Source organism: Dipodomys merriami, unplaced genomic scaffold (assembly GCF_024711535.1).
Source record: "Dipodomys merriami isolate MVZ:Mamm:240054 unplaced genomic scaffold, mDipMer1.0.p SCAF_3, whole genome shotgun sequence".
NCBI classification, from domain to species: domain Eukaryota; kingdom Metazoa; phylum Chordata; class Mammalia; order Rodentia; family Heteromyidae; genus Dipodomys; species Dipodomys merriami.
Window position 1 is genome coordinate 101,780,381 of NW_027204492.1, and position 19,230 is coordinate 101,799,610.

The 19,230-nt window shown below is 36.9% G+C and overlaps 1 protein-coding gene across 1 annotated transcript in view; it reads right to left on the minus strand.

The window, feature by feature from the left end:
* Positions 1-209: 209 nt before the first annotated feature.
* Positions 210-19,230, minus strand: part of Il1rapl1 (interleukin 1 receptor accessory protein like 1) — a 1,184,015-nt gene continuing 1,164,994 nt past the window's right edge. Inside the window, exons 10-11 of the mRNA XM_070040687.1 lie at positions 7,851-8,021; positions 210-7,412 (exon numbers count right to left, since the gene is read on the minus strand). Coding sequence (XP_069896788.1) covers positions 6,694-7,412; positions 7,851-8,021 — 890 coding nt within the window. The 3' untranslated portion in view covers positions 210-6,693. The remainder of the gene's footprint in view (positions 7,413-7,850; positions 8,022-19,230) is intronic.

Here is a 19,230-nt window from a genome sequence, read left to right on the forward strand (position 1 = left end):
AAGTTTATACAGACCTAAACAGAGAGGGAAGGAAAAGTATAACAAGAGTGAAAAAATTAAAAAACATACTTACATATGTTCCAACAACACATTGTTTAATTTATTTTCATCTATGATCAGGTAGAAATCAGAAGAAACATTTGTAGCTTAATAAATAATTTAATCTCTTGAATTTCTATGTAACATATAAATTTATTTTTACAGGATATATAGAGAGCATACTCATAGAGAGCAACAGACTTATGAAACGACTATAAAACACAAATTATAATTTGAGTTTAAAATTTCTCATCTTTACACTTGTATTTGTCTATTTTCCTATTGCTAGTCAAAGCAAAACCAAATATATAATTGTAAGTATTCTAAGAATAAAAGGAGCGCCTCCATCATCTATGCATGAGTTACATACATTCTAGATTGTACAAAATCAAAAGAAGGTAAGCAAACTAAAGGGAAATAGTATGTAAAATGCACTTATTATTTTACTGACTGTTGAACAGATCTGAGTGTAAGTTTAAAATATGACTTGAACACCAGCAGAGGAAAATGACTAAATTCGTTTTCCTACTTGAGTTCCCCCAAATTCTGAAAATGTAAATATTTTTGTAGTTCAATAGCAGATTATATGAACATACCTTCACTACTTTGATGGAAAGAATACACTAAGAATTCTAGTTAACAGGAGCGTTTACTGCCAGGAATATGGACAACCGCCCATGTATCCTAACAGTGAGATGTCTTCCTCTTAGTTGAGAATTAACCTAAAACACTCACATCTGATCTCCCCAAATTTCAACTCTCATTGACTAGTAAAGATAGATCCATATTTGCCACATATTCATGCACTATGTAATAATGTCTTTTCACATTAAATCTTTTTTAATGACACAGCATGCCCTTGGAAACTTAACATTATCTGGATTATGAAGACTGAAACTTACACAATATTGATATTACATGTAGTACTCTGAAGTTCATGTGCAGTTTTTTTTCCAATCCTATTCATTTAGTAGTAAAGGGAACATAGTGTAATGATATTTTTTTAGTGATTGCTTTTGTTAGAAAAAGAATAGTTTTCAAATTTACAGATACTGGGAAATGTATCAATGAAGGTAGTAAATGGTAGGAAAACATATTACTTCTTTTAATGAAGAATTCAGAAACATGAGTTTGTCAGTGGACCCAGAGGCTATTTAAATTTCACTAATGAGTAGAAGGAATTTATACACATACATATTTATAAGATATAGCATTTGATTATATATTTTTTCTATAATGGAGAGATGTGTTTTGAGCCTAGAACAAAAAGTATATGATATTCAATGAAAAATTAGACCCAAGATCTTTCTTTTCTGTCTGTGCATTTCCTATGGATTTAACTAAAGTTTGAGGATAACAAGGCACACAAAATCAAGACTTGGATTCACTCTCCTCTGTCTCTTCCCCTTCTCTTCCTCCTCTTTTCCTTATTAGCATCACCTTTCTCTTTATTCTGATTTAGTCAGATGTTTCAGCTCCTTGTTATAGAATTTCACTTTCTTATCATTTTACTTCGCTACCAATCATAAAACTACAATTTGACTAGTTTATTTTATTCTTAACATTGTTTGTGCTGTTGCTAAGCCATATTATAATTTATGAAACTAGGAAAAACTTACTTCTAAAAGCCAAAGGTATAAACAACTCTAAATCTTTGCATAAAAAAACTGAGTCCTTTGGAGGTAAAACATGTCAAATGGTTGTTTCTTCTCTTTCTCTACTGTTGGATACTGTTTTATTGTAGGAAACATGGTTAAACATAGATAAGTTTAGTGAAGTAGGCATCATGGCCAAATTGTATGATTTTGAACATCAATAAAACTGTCTTTTGAGTAAGTAAAGAATGAATAAACTATCCCAATAATCACAGTCAATTCTACTTTGAATTAGCATGACTTATTTGTCATTTGTTTCAGCATCTACTAGGGTTTCCACAAAGTCAGGCCATTTATCTTTATTAGAAGAAGAATAACTACCCCTGAAATTTGCATGAAAGATGATAAGGAATGATAGACCCCACAGTGCTTGCAAGATATATTAGTTTCTCTGACTATCAGTTTATGAGACTATGCTCTAAAGCCAATAGTTTTTTGGATGATGGATGTCTTAAGACTCATATCCAGGAAGAAAGATAGGTTTATAAACACTATCAACTTTGTCTGCAAATTCAAGGGAGTTATTATTTCCTGTAATGCTTTTGATAGTCTAAGGCATCCTCAAACTCAAGTTAAAAAGTGTTTATTGAGGGTAATAAAAATGTGACTGCTGGGCCGGGAATGTGGCTTAGTGATAGAGTGCTTGCCTAGCATGCATGAAGCCTGGGGTTCGATTCCTAATACCACATTAACAGAAAAATCTGGAAGTGGTGCTGTGGCTCAAGTGGTAGAATGCTAGCCTTGAGCAAAGGAAGTTCAGGGATCGTGCCCACACCCTAAGTTCAAGCCCCAGGACTGACAAAAAAAAAGTGTGACTGCTGGTTCCTTTCTTTGTTCAGAATAATCAAATGGGAAGGATTTGTGATAAGGCAATCAATAGCCTCTGCTTCCATTGACAAGTTACTCCATTTAGCCAGTCCAATTGAATCATCATTTCTTTGTAATAACTAACATTGTTAGAAACAAATTTCTACAATTAGGGCATATGGGTCTGTAGGTTGCATTCCCAACCTGTTTATCTCCATTATTCAAAAATAGTACTAATGACCAATCAGGTTCAAATCAGAGACCAATTTTTCCTCTACTGTGTCTATGTATCTCAGTTCATTTAGTCATTTCACTTATAAGAAGTTGATGCTGGTCTTTTGAATTTCAATAAGCTTTCTGCTAGGACTAAAACTACTATGAACTAAAACTACTTTGAAAATTAATAGGTATGATAAAAATTAGTAGGTATGATGGCACATGCCTATAAATCTCAGCATTTGGGATGCTGAGACATGAATTGAGAGTTTAAGGCCAACCTGGGTTACATAATGAGATCTTGTCTCAAAAACAAGATAAACAAAAAGCAAAAAAGGACAAGAAACAAAGGAAGCTGAAATTAAGCGCAAGATAAAAAGTACTCCTCAAGAATGGAGGACTAGGGTTTTATTTCAGAATCAGAAAATAGTTCACCCATGTATGAATGAATGCTTTCCTAGAAATGGTAGTCCTGATTTACAGACATGGTATCTGAAAAGTTAATGACTATTCTAAGATAATCAAAGATTACTTAGAATTTAGGGGTTGGCTCTTAGTAAATATTTGCTCTTATTATAAAATACTAATAATAGAGAAATATGGAAGAAACCAGCATCTATATATTTAAGATTAAGTGGATAGGGTCCAAATACATATATCATGAAAAAGAATAACAGTCACAAAACGATGGACTGAACAATCAGATGCTTAGCTACAGAAATATAATAAGTTCATGTATCTTAACTCATCGTATCTTGAATTTATTTCATAGAATCGATCTAAATTTAAATCATCTAGATACACAACATACAAGTGTCTTCTCTGCCCACAGAAGACCTAAGGAATGGGGTAAAAATTAAATAATCAAAGATCTGAGCACCAGAATAAAGGGTAGGACGCTCATAAGCAGCAAGTGAAGGTTATACTAAAGAACCAGATGGACTTTTGAATCCATAATGTATCATTCAGAGCTCAAGCGGCGATTGATGAAAAACAGGCAATACCAAACATTACACATGTCCAAGTCTGGAAGTCCATTCTCCCCCCCAGCTTGGCTAACATATTCACATTTTAGATTTATTTTTACAGATAGAGTATTCTTATCCCCCAGTACCCCACTGAAAAAAAGAAGGATGAAACCTAAATACTAGGGGAAATACTTTTTTTCTCATTTTATTGTGAGTACTAACAAAATTTTTGTTAAACATAGAGCATGTGAACACATCAGTTTCCTTCAGTTGTTCTCATATGGAGCTGGTAGAGAAATACTTGGGAGGAATGTTTCTAAAGCCATAGATAGCCTCTTTTGCATTTATTTTATTTTTTTAAATATGACAAAGCATTAGAGGAAAAAAGGTTTCTTAAATTGTGAGAATATCAAATATTACCCATCAGTCCCTGAATCATGCTATTCAAAGTGCTTAAATCTACACTAAAAATAGAACAAAAAATGTACTCCCAATGCAGCTAAATTAACACCTATGGATGCCTAAAATATGACTGTGGTCTGATTACTTCCTTTACATTGATTCCACACTGCCATCGTGCACTTAAAAAATTAAAATTGAAAAAACAAATTAAAAGAAAAACAAAACAAAGAATTAAACAAGGCCATTGCCACATTTACAGTTTGCTGAACACTGGGGGAGTCTGGCATCCAGTCCAATGAGGTTCACCGCCACCAGTCCCTGACAGGTGTCCATAGTACAAAGTAAGCAATGGCCTTCTTGGTTTCTGAAAATAACCCAATGTGCAAAGCTGACCTTAAAGTTCTATGTGTCCTTGCAGCTTCAGTTCTGGTTTGTGAAAATGTGACACAGATCCAAGGGGAGCACAGGAATAAAGACAGACTGTAGAGAAGGACCCAGGCAAGTTGTCAGGGAAGTAAACATTTTTAAAGCAAATAGAAAGCAATGAACATCCCAAGGTTCCTTTGACTTGGCACACAGATGCTGAGAAGTTTACATTGTTCCAAAAATGCTTGTAATCATCACTTACACTTTTACCATCGTATCTTGCCCGCCCCCAATGAAGTTGAGTGCCATTTTCACTTTTTCTTTTTGGTGACCAATTCATTTAGTATTCTACTCCAAACTCTAGAATTGTTTTCTCATTACAGATTGGCAAGAATAAAGCAAACATAAAATAGTCTCTCCATGAGCCCACAGACGATGACTAGGAAACAATTTCCAAGAATAAAGCACTAAAGTAGTTCTATTACCAGAGTTTTTCTCACATTGCATTTTCTTAAACAAAAATCTACGTAGGTAATATTTACTGTTAATGACCCCACCCTCTGCAGGTTCCTTTGTGATTGATTTTTGCATCATACCTAACATGAATATGACTTAGCTGCTTGTGTCATTGATTTCAAACATAAAGCTAAATGGTTAAGTGGTGAATTTTGTGGGAGCATCGGCTTTCTGTTTCTGAAAAATAGAATCATATAGTTAAAATTAAATTAATTCTTTGTACAGTAAAATTAATTATTTTAAATACTTGCTGATCTAATTTAAAAACTACTTTATGTAAATAATGTGTATTTTGAAGATACTGATTTCTGTTATTTATATGTGTGACCTCCTGAGTTCTTATTTAAATACCTTGATATTTATAAGTGTTGCTTATGTTCACAAACTGAAACCAAACAGTTCTGAATGTAACCTGGAAAAGTAAATACAAACGAGTTAACATTTAAATACAAAAGGACCCCACAATACGTTTCACAGATTTTTCTCTTACTCTTTAGAAAATAACATTTTGTATAATACAAGGTGACAAATATATTTGATGACATATCCTGTTCCTCCCTTAGATTTGGAAGCCTTCAATGTAAATTTCATTTTTACTTGCCTCGATTCACCCCTTTGAGTTAACTTGCCTGGCATTTGCACATAATCTCATTTGCAGAAAAATTATAGAGGGAAAAGAGAAAGTAGAATATTAAACAAAAACAGCCACAAACACATTCATGCCTTTCCAGGAAGTGATCAAATATAGGGCTTGATTTTTTTTTGTTTTTTTTTTATGTTTTTTTTGTTTTTTTTGTTTTGTTTTGTTTTGTTTTGTTGTTTCATATATATTTATATATTTATATATATTTATATAAGGGTACATCAACTCATTTAAAAAACGGAAACAACACTCTCCCCCATTTTCTTTCACGCCCTTGATCTTCTTAGCACTCTGCAGTGGTCACTGTCACGTGACTAGCACACCTTTGGGTCTAGAGTGTAATCTGAAGAGCAGTGAATTAAATGTTAAGACAGTTAGACCCACCCCCACCCCTCCGCAGAGTTTACACATCATGCTGCCATTTAGAAGGGTAGAGATGGGGAATGAGGCGGGACAAGGAAGAGATTCAGGGCTCTGACTTGAGGGGCCTTCCTATGAACAAATGTTTCTGTCTCTCTCTCTCTCTCTTTCTCTCTCCCTCTCTCTCTCTCTCTCTCTATTTCTCTCTCTTTCTCTCTTGTTCCCAAATGGCAATGCTGGCATTTGTCACACTGCTCTCTGAAGGCCAACATGGCCCGGATGTCCTAGGCAAGAACCCGAGAGAGGATCCAGTGTTCCTTGTCCCATCAGATAGATTTGTCCAAGCACCCCAAGGAAATGTTAAAAGCAAAATAAAATTTAAAAAGGAAATTAAAAACCCATTCTAAAACTAAACTAATGAAGCAAAAAAGGGGTTTCTATCTATACATCAGTCTCTTCTTAAAAAAAATGTAAATTTACAAATTCTAATGACATATAAAACAAAGTCAAAAAATGTAATGGTAAGAGACATGGTAAAACAGGAAGATACTGATGCTACAAAGAAATTCCAAAAAACATATGTACAAGACCCTGTTTTTCCTCGTGTTCTAGAGATTGTAATGCATGTTTTTAACAGCAGCAGTCGAGGATTTAGTTCCAGGCACTGGACTGCAGATTCCACTCAAACTCCCAGGGACTTGGGATGTCCCTTGCTTTTCTGTCACCAAATCACACTGGATATACTGGTCTCCCTTGGCAACAGCGGCAGGATGGCACTGTTTGTGTGGGCTTCGTCTGGATTCTGCTCCCTGCTCGACTTTGTCTGTGGCCGCTGCCCGTTGATGAGTGTCATAGGGATGTTACAGTAGGTATGCTGATTTCCTATGGAGGTAAGAGGCAGGGTGCCAGTAGGAGGTACGTCGTACTCATAGCTTCGGTAGTAGTGTTTCTGACGCATTTGTGAATGGTAAGTGTTGTGAAAGGTAGAACGGAGATCTGGATGGGCAGTGGCTAGAGCTGTGGAGGTAGCCGCGGCCATGGAAATGGCCGAGACAGTCTGCAGCTCTCCAAAAGGCCCCTGCTCACTGACATCTAAAGCCTGCTCGTGTGTAATGGGTTCTATCCTCTTAAAAGGCATTTCGTATTGTAAACGTTTCCAGAATTTAGAGTTCAACTTGTTGCATTTTGGTCCATGCCATTTAATAACCGTCAGGAGCTTAATGGTGTGCTTGAGGGCTTCTACCTCCTGGTAGTTCATAATTCCTCGCAGTTCACTGCATTCGATGAGAATGACTTTAATTTCTCCAGTTACAAGCATGTTGCGAAGTCTCGTCTCCAGCTCAAAGATGCTCCATCCCCTTCGAACTACATAATTTGGGGTCATGACAATAATCAGGCGCTTACTTTGATCTACACATCTTGCCACATCTTCAATGTATGCTACAAAGAGAAAAATGTCAGAATGAGTGAACTGATCATTTAGTCCCGAAAGGCCTTGGCAGATTCTCAGACATTAAATGAAAATTGCTGGTTGGTAGGTAACAGCAATTTACCCACCAAATGAGAAGACCAAAATGGCCAATAATCACTTTCAATAGAGTTGGTTAGAAATATTCTGCTCAGGTGCAAATGTCTCATTTGATTTCAAGGCTCATAGAATAAGACGTTGGATAGAATAATGAAGTATTTTCTTTGGGGCACCAAAATTTAAAATTTCATGTGAGTACATGAAGAGCTTTCTTTTTCAAGAAACTAACAATTTAAAAAGATTTAAAGGTACAATTTTAAAGCAAAAACATTAAAATTCTACATAAAATGATATTACTAAACAGATACAACAGTATTCAAACGACTATGCAAAGGAAGACATTAACTTACTTCCTGTTGGGATTAAATCCCTATCTGGTATAAACAACTTATATCCATAATGCTTTTCAAGCATATCAGGCAGGATTTCCAGCGCAAAACGTTCTTCCTCCCCAGTCTCTTGATTCCATTGGTCAGGATCCACTTTAGTATATGACAAATAGGCATCATAATCTTTATTGTCTGTCAAAAACATTACAGAATAAAGTTGAAATCATTACTCTAGAAAGAAAACAACAGTACATGAAAATACTCATAAACACCTTCCAATGTTCCATTCCTGGAAGAAGCCTTCATTAATTTTATTAAACATTATGTAATGCCAAATAATCTGAAATTATCTTGGAGGTATAAAGTGTAGAAGTTTGATTTAGTTATGTCTTCTCTAGGCTTAAAAGTATGACAAAATTAGGGCTGGAGGCATGGCTCTGTAATAGACCACCTGCTTAACAACTGTGAAGCTCTGAATTCAAACCACAGAACAGAAAAAAGATAAAAAAAGAAACCACCCTAAAAACTTCAGAGCTGGGCACTGGTGGCTCACGCCTGTAATCATAGCCACTCAGAAGGCTGAGATCTGAGGATTGTAGTTCGAAGCCAGCCCAGGCAAAAAAGTCCCTGTGAGACTCTTATTTCCAATTGTCCACTCAAAAACTGGAAACAGAGCTGTGACTCAAAGAGGTCGAATAAAAGACCTTAAAAAAAATGCTCAGGGACTGTGCTCAGACCCTGAGTTCAAGCCCCAAGTCCAATAAACAACAACAACAACAACAACAAAACTCAGATGAATATAAACACTGGAACATTAAGAGCATATTGAGAAGTCAGAAGATATGTGATCATCTGACCCATTCATACCAATAAGTTCAGGGTGGATATCACCTTTCCTTACATGGCATTGTCCTGGTCACTTTCCAGCCTTTTCATGGATGCCTCTCTTTTAATCTATGAATGATGTCATTCTTCAGGATTTTTCCTGTGGCCCACTTCATTTCTCTCTCATCTAATTTTCTATTAGAGAATTTCCGTTCTTCCCATAGCATCAGTAATCATTTCTATGTAGATACTTCTTAACTTTATGCCTAGCACCATTCTCTTTCTCTTATAACTCGGTTTCTCACTCCTATGTGCTTAATTGGGATGATCACAGCATGTACCTCACAGTTAACATAAGTACGATATACCAAGATTCTGATTGCAAATTGTTATCCATCATTTGCTTCATTTAAATTTTAACAATAAAGCAATTACATTTCTTTTCATCTAAACTTCAAGTGCGTGTTCTACTTGCCTCTACTAATATCAAAACTACTCTCTGGGACATTGTTGGCCTTCTATTTCCTCCTAGGCCAAGCTCTACTAGTTTCTTCGCTGTTCTATTTTACATGATCTTCACTTTTCATTACCTTTTTCTTTTTTAGAATAGAGCGATCAAATTTACCTTCCCAAAATTCACCTCTGACCATGCTTTATGGTAGCTCAAAAATATCTCACTACAGATCATGTAAATTATCAATAGCTATATCTGCAGTTTATTTTCCTTAAAGCTGAGCCTATTTTGTCTCAGTTACAAGTAGAGAGAGAGAGGGGGGAGAGAAGAGAGAGAGATTTGTTAATCTTTTTTTTCTCTCAGAATCCAAAAGATGCTTGTCTTGGATATATGATTAAGGATTGATAGATTTTCAAATGTATCTGTTGATAAAATGAATTAAATGAATTACTAGGAGGTGTGGTCTCTGTTTTGAAAGATTTCTTTGGAATAGTTTGGAACTGTAGTTCCTTATTGTTTTTCTTTTCTTTTTTATTTTTTTTAATTGTGAGAATACCATGCAGAGGAGTTACAATTACATGGGCAAGATAATGAGTACATTTTTTGGGGGGGTCCGGTCATGGGGCCTGAACTCGGGGCCTGAACTCTGGGCCTGGGCACTGACCCTCAGCTCTTCAGCTCAAGGCTAGCACTCTACCACTTGAGTCACAGCGCCACTTCTGGGTTTTTTCTTTTTTGCTTATGTGCTGCTGAGGAATCGAACCCAGGGCCTCAGGCATGCAAGGCAAGTGCTCTACCACTGAGCCACCTTCCCAACCCATGAGTACATTTCTTATCAAGCATTGTTGCCTCCTCTTTGTTTCCACTTCCCATACCTTCCCATACTCCCCCCAGCCCCCCACCCTATCCTCCCCGCCCCACCAAAGTAGTTAAGTTCGTTTTTCGACAGAACGACTTATATATCTCATTGTTGCAATTTCTTTGGGCCTAGCTTACTTCTCTTAATATAATTTTTTCCAAGTCTTTCTATTTCCTAACAATGTCATTCTTTCTGATGGAGGCATAGAATTCCATTGTGAATATATACGATATTTTCTTGATCCATTCATCTACTGAGGGGCATCTGGGTTCCATCTCTTAGCTATGGTAAATAATGCTGAAATAAACATAGTTGTGCTGTAGCTTTAGTGTGGTCTTGTTTGTGCACATTTGGGTAAATACCCAAAAGTGGGATTGCTGGGTCATAGGGGAGCTCTATGTGGAGTCTTTTGAGGAAATTCCATACTGCTTTCCAAAGTGGTTGAACAAGTTTACACTCCCAGCAACAATGTAGTAAGGTTCCTTTCTGTCCACATCCCCTACAGCATCTGTTGTTATTAGAGTTATTGATTATTGCCATTCTAACTGGGGTGAGGTGGTATCTCAATGTTGTTTTGATTTGCATTTCTTTTATGTCTAGAGAGGTCGAGCATTTCTTCATGTGTCTATTGGCCATCCTTCTTTCCTCTTCAGAAAAGTTTCTCTTTAAGTCTTTAGCCCACTTATTTATTGGGCAGTTGTTTCTTTGAAGATTCATTTTTGGGGGACTTAATTTTTTAAGTTCCAGGTATATTTTAGATATGAGACCCTTGTCTGTTGTATGGCTAATGAAGATCTTTTTCCATTCCGTGGACTTTCTATTGATCTTACTAGCTATGTCCTTTGCCATGAAGAAGCTCTGCAATTTTATGCAATTCCATTTGTCCAACCTTTCTTTGATTGGTTGTGTTTCTAGGTCTCTATTAAGAAAATTTTGGCCTGTGCCAATGAGACCTAGGGTTTCTCCTATTCCATCCTGTAAGGTTTTCAGAGTGTCTGCTTTGACTCCGAGGTCTTTGATCCATTTGGAGTTGATTCTGGTACAGGGTGATATATAAGGATCTAGCTTTAGTTTTCTACAAGTAGTTAACCAATTTTGCCAGCACCATTTACTGAAGATGCTGTCTTTCTTCCATTCTATTTCTTTAGCTCCCTTATCAAAGGTTAGATGGCTATAGGTCTTTAGGTTCATTTCTGGGTTTTCATTTCTATTCCATTGGTCCTGGGGTCTATTCTTGTGCCAGTACCAAGCTATTTTGATTATTATGGCTTTGTAGTAGACTTTGAAATTCAGTATTGATATTCCTCCAGCAGTGTTCTTTCTGTTAAGGATTGTTTTTGCTATTCGGGGTCTTTTATTGTTCCATATGAATTTTTGGATTGCCTCTTCTATTTCCTTGAAGAATGAAGTTGGAATATTGATAGGTATCGCATTGAATTTGTAGATAGCCTTGGGAAGTATTGCCATTTTCATGAAGTTGATCTTTCCAATCCAAGAGCATGGGAGATTTTTCCACTTCCTAAGTTCTGTTTTGATTTCCCTTTTCAGGTTTTTAAAGTTTTCATCATAGAGGTCCTTCACGTCTTTGGTTAAGTTGATTCCTATGTATTTTATTTTTTGTGGGGCTATTACAAATGAAGTTGCTTTCCTAATTTCAGCCACACTTTTCTCATTGTTGACATACAGAAAAGCCATTGACTTTTGAGTGTTAATTTTATACCCTGCTACTTTGCCAAAATTTTGAATTGAGTAATTTGGGAGCAGAGTCCATGGGATTCTTTATATATAAGATCATGTCATCTGCAAGAGGGAGTGTTTTACTTCTTCTTTTCCTATTTGGATCCCTTTTATGTTTGCATCTTGTCTTATTGCTGGAGCTAGACATTCTAATACTAGATTGAAGAGCAGTGGAGAGAGCGGGCATCTTTGTCTCATTCCTGAGTTTAGAGGAAATGGCTTTAGTTCTTCAACATTGGGTATAAGTCTGGCTGTAGGTTTGTCATATACAGCCTTTATTGTATTGAGGAATGTTCCATGGATTCCGTCATAAGTGGGTGGTGGATCTTGTCAAATGCTTTTTCTGCATCTATTGAGATAACCACGTAGTTCTTATCCTTGCCTTTGTTGATGTGATGAATTATGATAATTGCTTTGTGTATATTGAACTAGCTTTGCATCCCTGAAATGAATCCTGTTTGATCGTGGTATATGATTTTTTTGGATGAATTGTTGAAGTCGATTGGTCAAAATTTTGTTGAGAAATTTTGCATCAATATTTGTCAAAGCTATGGGTCTATGTTCTCTTTATTTGATGAGTCTCTGCCTGGTTTTGGGTGAGGGTTACTACTACTACTTTGAAGACCTTATAGAATTCCGCTGTAAAACCATCTGGTCCTGGGCTTTTCTTAGATGGGAGGTCTCTTATTGCTGTGTCTATTTCAGTGCTTGATATGGGACTTTTAAGATGGTTTACCTCATCTTTGTTTAGTTTCAGCATGTCAACATTTGCTAGGAAAAGGTCCATTTCTGCCAAGTTCTCAAACTTATTAGCATAAAGGTTTGAGAAGTATTCCCTTATAATGTTCTGAATCTTGGTTGTTTCTGTAGTGATGTTTCCATTCTCATCTCTGAGTTTATTTATTTGTGTGTGTTCTCTTCTTTTTCTGATAAGATTTGCTTAGGGTCTGTATTTTGTTAATTTTTTCAAAGAACCAACTCTTTGTTTTGGTGATTCTTTCTATGGTTTTATTTTATTCTAATTCATTTAATTCTGATTTCATTTAAATTATTTCTTTCTGTCTACTGGATTGGGGTTTATCTTGCTGCTCTTTTTCAAGGAGACTCAGGTGTCTCATTACATTGTCTCAGATCTCTCCAATTAGTTGATCTATAAACTTGCCTCTGAGTACTGTCTTTGCTGTGTCCCAGAGGAACTGGTAATTTGTGTGTTCATTTTTGTTGAATATCATGAACAATTGAACTTCCTTTCTAATCTCTTCCATGACCCACTGGTGATTCAGCAGTGTTGTTCAGCCTCCATGTGTTACAGGACTTTCTTTGGTGGCTTTTGGTGTTGAGTTCTAACTTTATTCCCTTGTGGTCTGAGAGAATGCAAGGTATAACTTCAATGTTTCTGAATATGGACAAGTTTGCTTTGTGACCTAAAATGTGGTCTATTTTGGAAAATGTTCCATGTGCTGCTGAGAAGAACATGTATTCTGCTCTGCTGGGTGAACTATTCGGTAGATGTCTGTTAAATCTAGTTGATCTATGCATCTGTTTAGATCTGCAGTTTCTCTGTTGAGTTTTTGCCAAGTTGATCTATCTAGTGGGAAGAGTGGTGTGTTAAAATCCCCAACAATTAATGTCTTTGGATCTATGTGAGATTTGAGAAAAAGTAGTGTTTCTTGGATAAATTTGGGTGCTCCATTGTTTGGCGAATAGAGATTTAGAATTTTAATATCCTCCTGAAGGACAGATTTCTTAATTAGTATGTAGCAACCTTCTTTATCTCTTCTAACTCATTTTAATTTGAAGTCTATTTCATCTGATATTAGGATTGCAACTCCTGCCTGTTTATGGGGGCCATTTGCTTGGTAGATTTTTTTCCAGCCTTTCACATTCAAAATGTGTTTGTTTTTATGGACAAGGTATGACTCCTGAAGGCAACAGATAGAAGGATCTTGCTTTTTAATCCAACTAGACAGTCTATGTTGCTTAATTGGAGAGTTAAGCCCGTTAATGTTAAGAGATAGTACTGAGAGCTATTTAGGAGTTCCTGCCATTTTATCCACCTTCTTGGGGTCTGGGGCAACTGGATTCTTCCTATGGTTCATGGATTCTCAGTTTGGGTGCAGTTTCTAGGCCTTTATTGTGGTCTTGTTGGTTTTCTATGTGTAGGACATCTTTAAGTATCTTTTGTAGGGCTGGTTTGGTGGAGGTGTATTGTTTCAATATTTCTTTGCTCTGGAAGCTTTTTATTTGAACTTTGGTTATGAAGGAGAGTTTAGCTGGGTACAATATTCTTGGTTGATAGTTGTTTGTCGTTAGTACATGGCATACATCATTTCAGGCTCTTCTTGCTTTGATTGTCTCTCCTGAAATATCTGAGGTAATTCTAATTGATTTCCCTTTATAGGTGATTGATCTTTTCTCCTTGACAGCTTTAAGGATCTTTTCCTTGGTCTGAATTGATCCTGTTCCGATTATAATGTGACGGTGGGCTGTCCTGTTCTGGTCTGGTCTATTTGGAGTTCTAAAAGCTTCTTATATCTGAATAGGCCTATCTTTTTGCATGTTTGGGAAATTCTCTGCTAGGATCTCTGCTAAGTGCTCCTCTACACCCATTATCTTCAGATTAGGCCTTCTAATGGTGTCTTCCAAATGTTGAATAGACCTATCATATTTCTTAGATTTGTCTTGGATGGTTGTATGTTCTTCTCTATAATATCTGGGCTGTCTTCAATCCCCGAGATTCGGTCTTCTCCATGGTCTAACCTATTATCAAGACTTTCTACTTTGTTTTTTACTTCTTTTCCTTCTAATTGGTCGGCTTTGATGGCTTCAAATTCTTTGTTGGAACTTTGTTTTAAATCTTGTAAGAACTTCTTTACTTCCTTAATTTGGTGTTCTGTGTTTATTCTCAAATCACTTAGTTGATTTGTTATGGTTTCCTTGGACTCCCATTCCTTCTGTTGGGTTCCATTCAGCATTCTCTTTGTGGTCTCCCTGATTTCTTTCAGCACTCTGTTTATAGATTCCATGAATGCCTCCATTGATCTTTGTCTATTCTCATCCTGCTCTCTCAATTCCTGTATTAGTCTTTGATTAACTTCCTCACATTCACACAATTCCTGTAGTTCTCTCTGAGTGTTCTCAGCCTGCTCATGCCATTCCTGACTTTCTCTTTGTCTGTTCTCAGCCAGCTCAAGCAATTCCTATGTTTCTCTTTGACTGATCTCAGCTTGTTCATGCAATTCCTTTATTTTTCTTTAAGTGTTCTCAATCTGCTCAAGATATTCCTGTATCAATCTATGAGTAGCTTCCTCACGCTGATGAGACTCCTGTATTGATCTTTGGTTTTCCTCTTCTCTTTCCCTATCATGCTCACACAGAGACCTTTGCAGGTTTTCACTCTTTTCATTTACCTTGTTTACCTGTAGTGTTTGTAGAGCTTTTTGGGAACTCTCCTCTGGATTATTTATTGTCTGTTCTATCCCCTGATTGTCATGAGTGGGAGTTAAGATCCTAGGACTTGCCATTTTTCTTGTGTTTTCCCAGCTTGTTCTGCCCATTTGGAATGAGAGTAACACCAGTTTGTGCTAGAACACTATTTTAAAGTAAGCATCAACTGAAGTCCATAGTTGCACAGTCAAAAGTCTGCAGATACAATCTAGTTGAAGAGATACAATCTATTCAACATCAAACAACTCTGTCTTAATGGCCTAAGAACAGCAAAGGAGAATTTGCCAGCCAGAAATTATTAGGTTTAGGGAGAATGTGGGGAAAAATAGGATTAGAGGGATGTGGAATGTGAGGGGAGAGTGGAATTAACCAAGTCCTAATCTCAAAGAGGAAAATGGTTGGACAGAATTATAGCAGAGAGAGAAAAAAAGAAGAAAAGAAAAAAAGAAGAAAAAGAAGGAAAAGAAAAAAGAGACAAGAAAAAATGGTAAAACAAAAATTTAAAATTAAAAAGTGAAACCCTTAAAAAACTGCAAGTTTGAAGAAGTAGTATTCAGAGAAGAATGGGGATGGGATGAGATGAGGGGAAGGATAGAAAGGAGACATGAAAAACTAAAAAATAAAAATGTTTAAAATATTATATGGGTATAAAGAGGTAATATTGCTATTAAGGAATTCAAGTCCAAGAGGTTTTGAATTGAGTAATAAATTTCTGGATTAAGTTTATACAAAATGGGGGGATAAGATCTAATAATTGATGATGGGTATATCTGAGGATGAGCAGAATAGCAATTAAGTCACGCAGAAAAGAATGAAAGAGAAGTGAAAAGAATGAGAAAAGAAAGAAAAAAGGATCAAAAGGTCAGTAGAGATTTTAAAAAAACGCACACACATATACACCTAAAATAAAAATTATACAAGGAAGAAAAGTAAAATAATAGAAAAAAATTAAAAATTAAAAATTAAAAATAAGGTACAGAAAAAAAGAAAGTTCTTTAATTTTTTTGGGGGGGGAATGGGAAGATACTGTATCTCCCTTGTGTCAGTAACCAGCCTGTTGGTGGAATCTCTGGTCTGCTTGTGGTGTTTGGTTTTCCTGTGGCTTGATTGGTTAGTCAGTTTGTGTGGGCAGGCAGAAAAATGCTCTGCTTTACCCAGGATTTTGTGATCCTCCTCCCAGGCTAGTTCAGTGGGAGGCAGATCTGTTTTGAGTATCACAAAAGAGGGAGATGGCTGTTTCCTCTAGTTTGGAGATGCTGAGATGAGGCTAGGTTCTGGGTAGAGTTGAGGCCTTTCAGCAAACAGTAGCTTTTCCCAGAGGGGCTAGCTTCTGAAATACTTACAGAGCCCAGCCTGGAGCCATTCTCAGGGTTTATGTTTACTGAATTTCAATTGATTGTCAAGGCTGCTGTAGGGAGGGGCAGCCTCTGGCTCTGTTTACCCAGTGAAGAAAGCCACTCCTTGGGAGCAGAGCTTTCTCTGGCTGGCTGGATGACTTTTTCCTGGGTGGAGCTGAGCCTGGCAGGTCAGGTTAGATTCTTGTGACCTGCTAAATGACTCTTGTTTTCTTCCAAGGCCTGAGTTGGAGCTAGCTGCTCATCTGGGCTTTTGTCAGTATCATAGATAGAGATCTCCAGTAGTGGGTTGGAGGATGGGTGGCCTTCCCTCCTCTGCTCCCTGAGAAGGAGTGATGATGTCAGGCTTCTACTCATGCCTCCAGAGTGGAGTGTTGAGTGGAGTGTTGGTTCCTGGGTTGTCTCTGGTCCGTGATCTGCAGGATGAATATATCTGCTCCTTGTCGGTTCTTGCTGGTGTTGAGTAGAATCTGCTCGCCTGGTGCATCTGGGGCCTTTGTCCCGGACTCTCCTTGTTGTAGGTGTGGCGGCTGTGGCTGCCGCCGCAGCTGAGACTGCTGCCACGTCTGCCGGCAAGTGCTCAGATCTGCCTCCTTGCTTGGATTTTCCCTCTCTGACCTAACTCTCTGTACTGTGATGGCACACTTTGTGCGATTCTCTGGCTTAGGACTGTTCACTGGAACACTAAAACTGCTTTCTATGCGAGAGCTTGTTTAGCCTCCAGCTTCTCCTCCGCCATCTTCCCTGAACTCTCTCCTTATTGTTTTCCAAGAAAGCCACATGACTCATGTAAATGCCTCTGAGAAAATGTTTTTCAGACTTGAGCATGAATAAACATTTACAAGACTTGTTAAAACATAGACTGCCTGCCCCTAACTCTAGTTTTCTCATTCAGTAATTCCAGTATAGGTCCTCAGGATTTTTATGGCAAGCTCCCAGAAGCTGATGCTGCTAGTCAGCAACCACATTAAATCTGTTCTGGAGCAGAGTGCAGGCATGCAGAAGTCTCCCTAACATCAGGCAACTTCAGCCAGCTACCAGGTAATTAATTACCTGGAGTGCTAGAGTAGCATAAAAACCTTTTCCCCTCAACTCCATAATATATTGTCTTAATATTCAGATGGTATACACTCTAAACAATAGTGACAATCCACATTTTTATGATAAAGAGGATAGTGTTGGGTATGGTGTTCTTCACCTGTTACTTCAGGTGCAATTTCAAGATTCTGCCAGAAATACAAAGCTAAGATATAGAATCAACCCAGGTGCCCCTCAGAAGATGAATGGATGAAGAAGATGTGGTATATATACATACATATATATATATACACACACAAACACATACATGTATATGCACGTATACACATATATGTATACATACATATACATGTATATCTAAATACATATACACATATGTATATATACACATATATCCATATATCCACATATATCCATATATATACATACATACATACACACAATGGAATTCTATTCTTCCATCAAAAAGGATGACACCACCCCATTTGTAAGGAAATGGAAAGACATGGAAAAAATCATATTAAGTGAAGTAAGCTAGACCCAAAGAAATATAGGCTCCATGGTTTTCCTCATTTGCAGTAATTACGCCTGCTATAGTCCTAGCAGAAGATCACAATAGCCCAATAGCCATGTACATATGACTATATAAAATGATGATAATTTAAGTGATCTCCATGGTATGGAAACAAGAGGTTTTTGTGTGGTGGTTTTGTTTTTCTTTTAGTGTTCTGTTTGCAGTTATTTCTTTTGTCTTTCATTTTTTTTCTCCTCTGGTTTATTCCCCATAGTCACTGTTTTTGCTTATGATACCCTTCATCTTATAAAATAGTTTATCTGATTTGGTGTAGGGAAGGGGAATCACAGAAACAGTGGGACAAAGTATGAACCAATGCAAGGGCAATACTTACTAGAGATTATGTTGGAAATGAACTTTACAACATAGCGGGCAGTGGAATAGGGGGAGGGAAAGCGTGAGAAAAATGAGGGAGGGGGTAACACTGTTCAACAAGAAATGTACTCATTACCTTACTTATATAACTGTAATCCCTCTGTATATCACCTTTACCATAAAGTAATATTTAAAAAATAAAATAAAACAGACAACAAACAAAAACCCAAGATCAAATCCATCAACTAATTGTTTTGTTACTTGAGGCCAAACAACAGGTCCTTCAGATTTTCCTCCTTACAATGACTAAAACAAATTTAAAAACAATAATTTTTAAATATATTTTTTCAAAATTATGTTTTAAAAAATTGAGGGGTTTATAAACCATAGCAAATGAAAGCATGGATTTAAAATATTATGAAGAAAGGCTTTATGTGGTGCCATACACCTATTATTTTAGGAGAAGGTTTACAAGTTTGAGGTCAGCCTAGAATACATGGTAAGACCTTGTCTCAAAAATACCTTGAAGGAGGCGACATTGATCTAGATTCATTGTATTTATAAACTTGTTTGTTAAATGGCACCTCGTTTATACAACTACTTAAAGATAATAAAAAAATTTGTGATAGATGATAGATATAAAATGGGAGAGAGGGGCTGGGAAGGTGGCTCAGTGGTAGAGTGCTTGCCTTGCATGCATGAGGCCCTGGGTTCGATTCCTCAGCACCACATAAGCAAAAAGAAAAAAGCTGGAAGTGGTGCTGTGGCTCAAGTGGTAGAGTGCTAGCCTTGAGCTG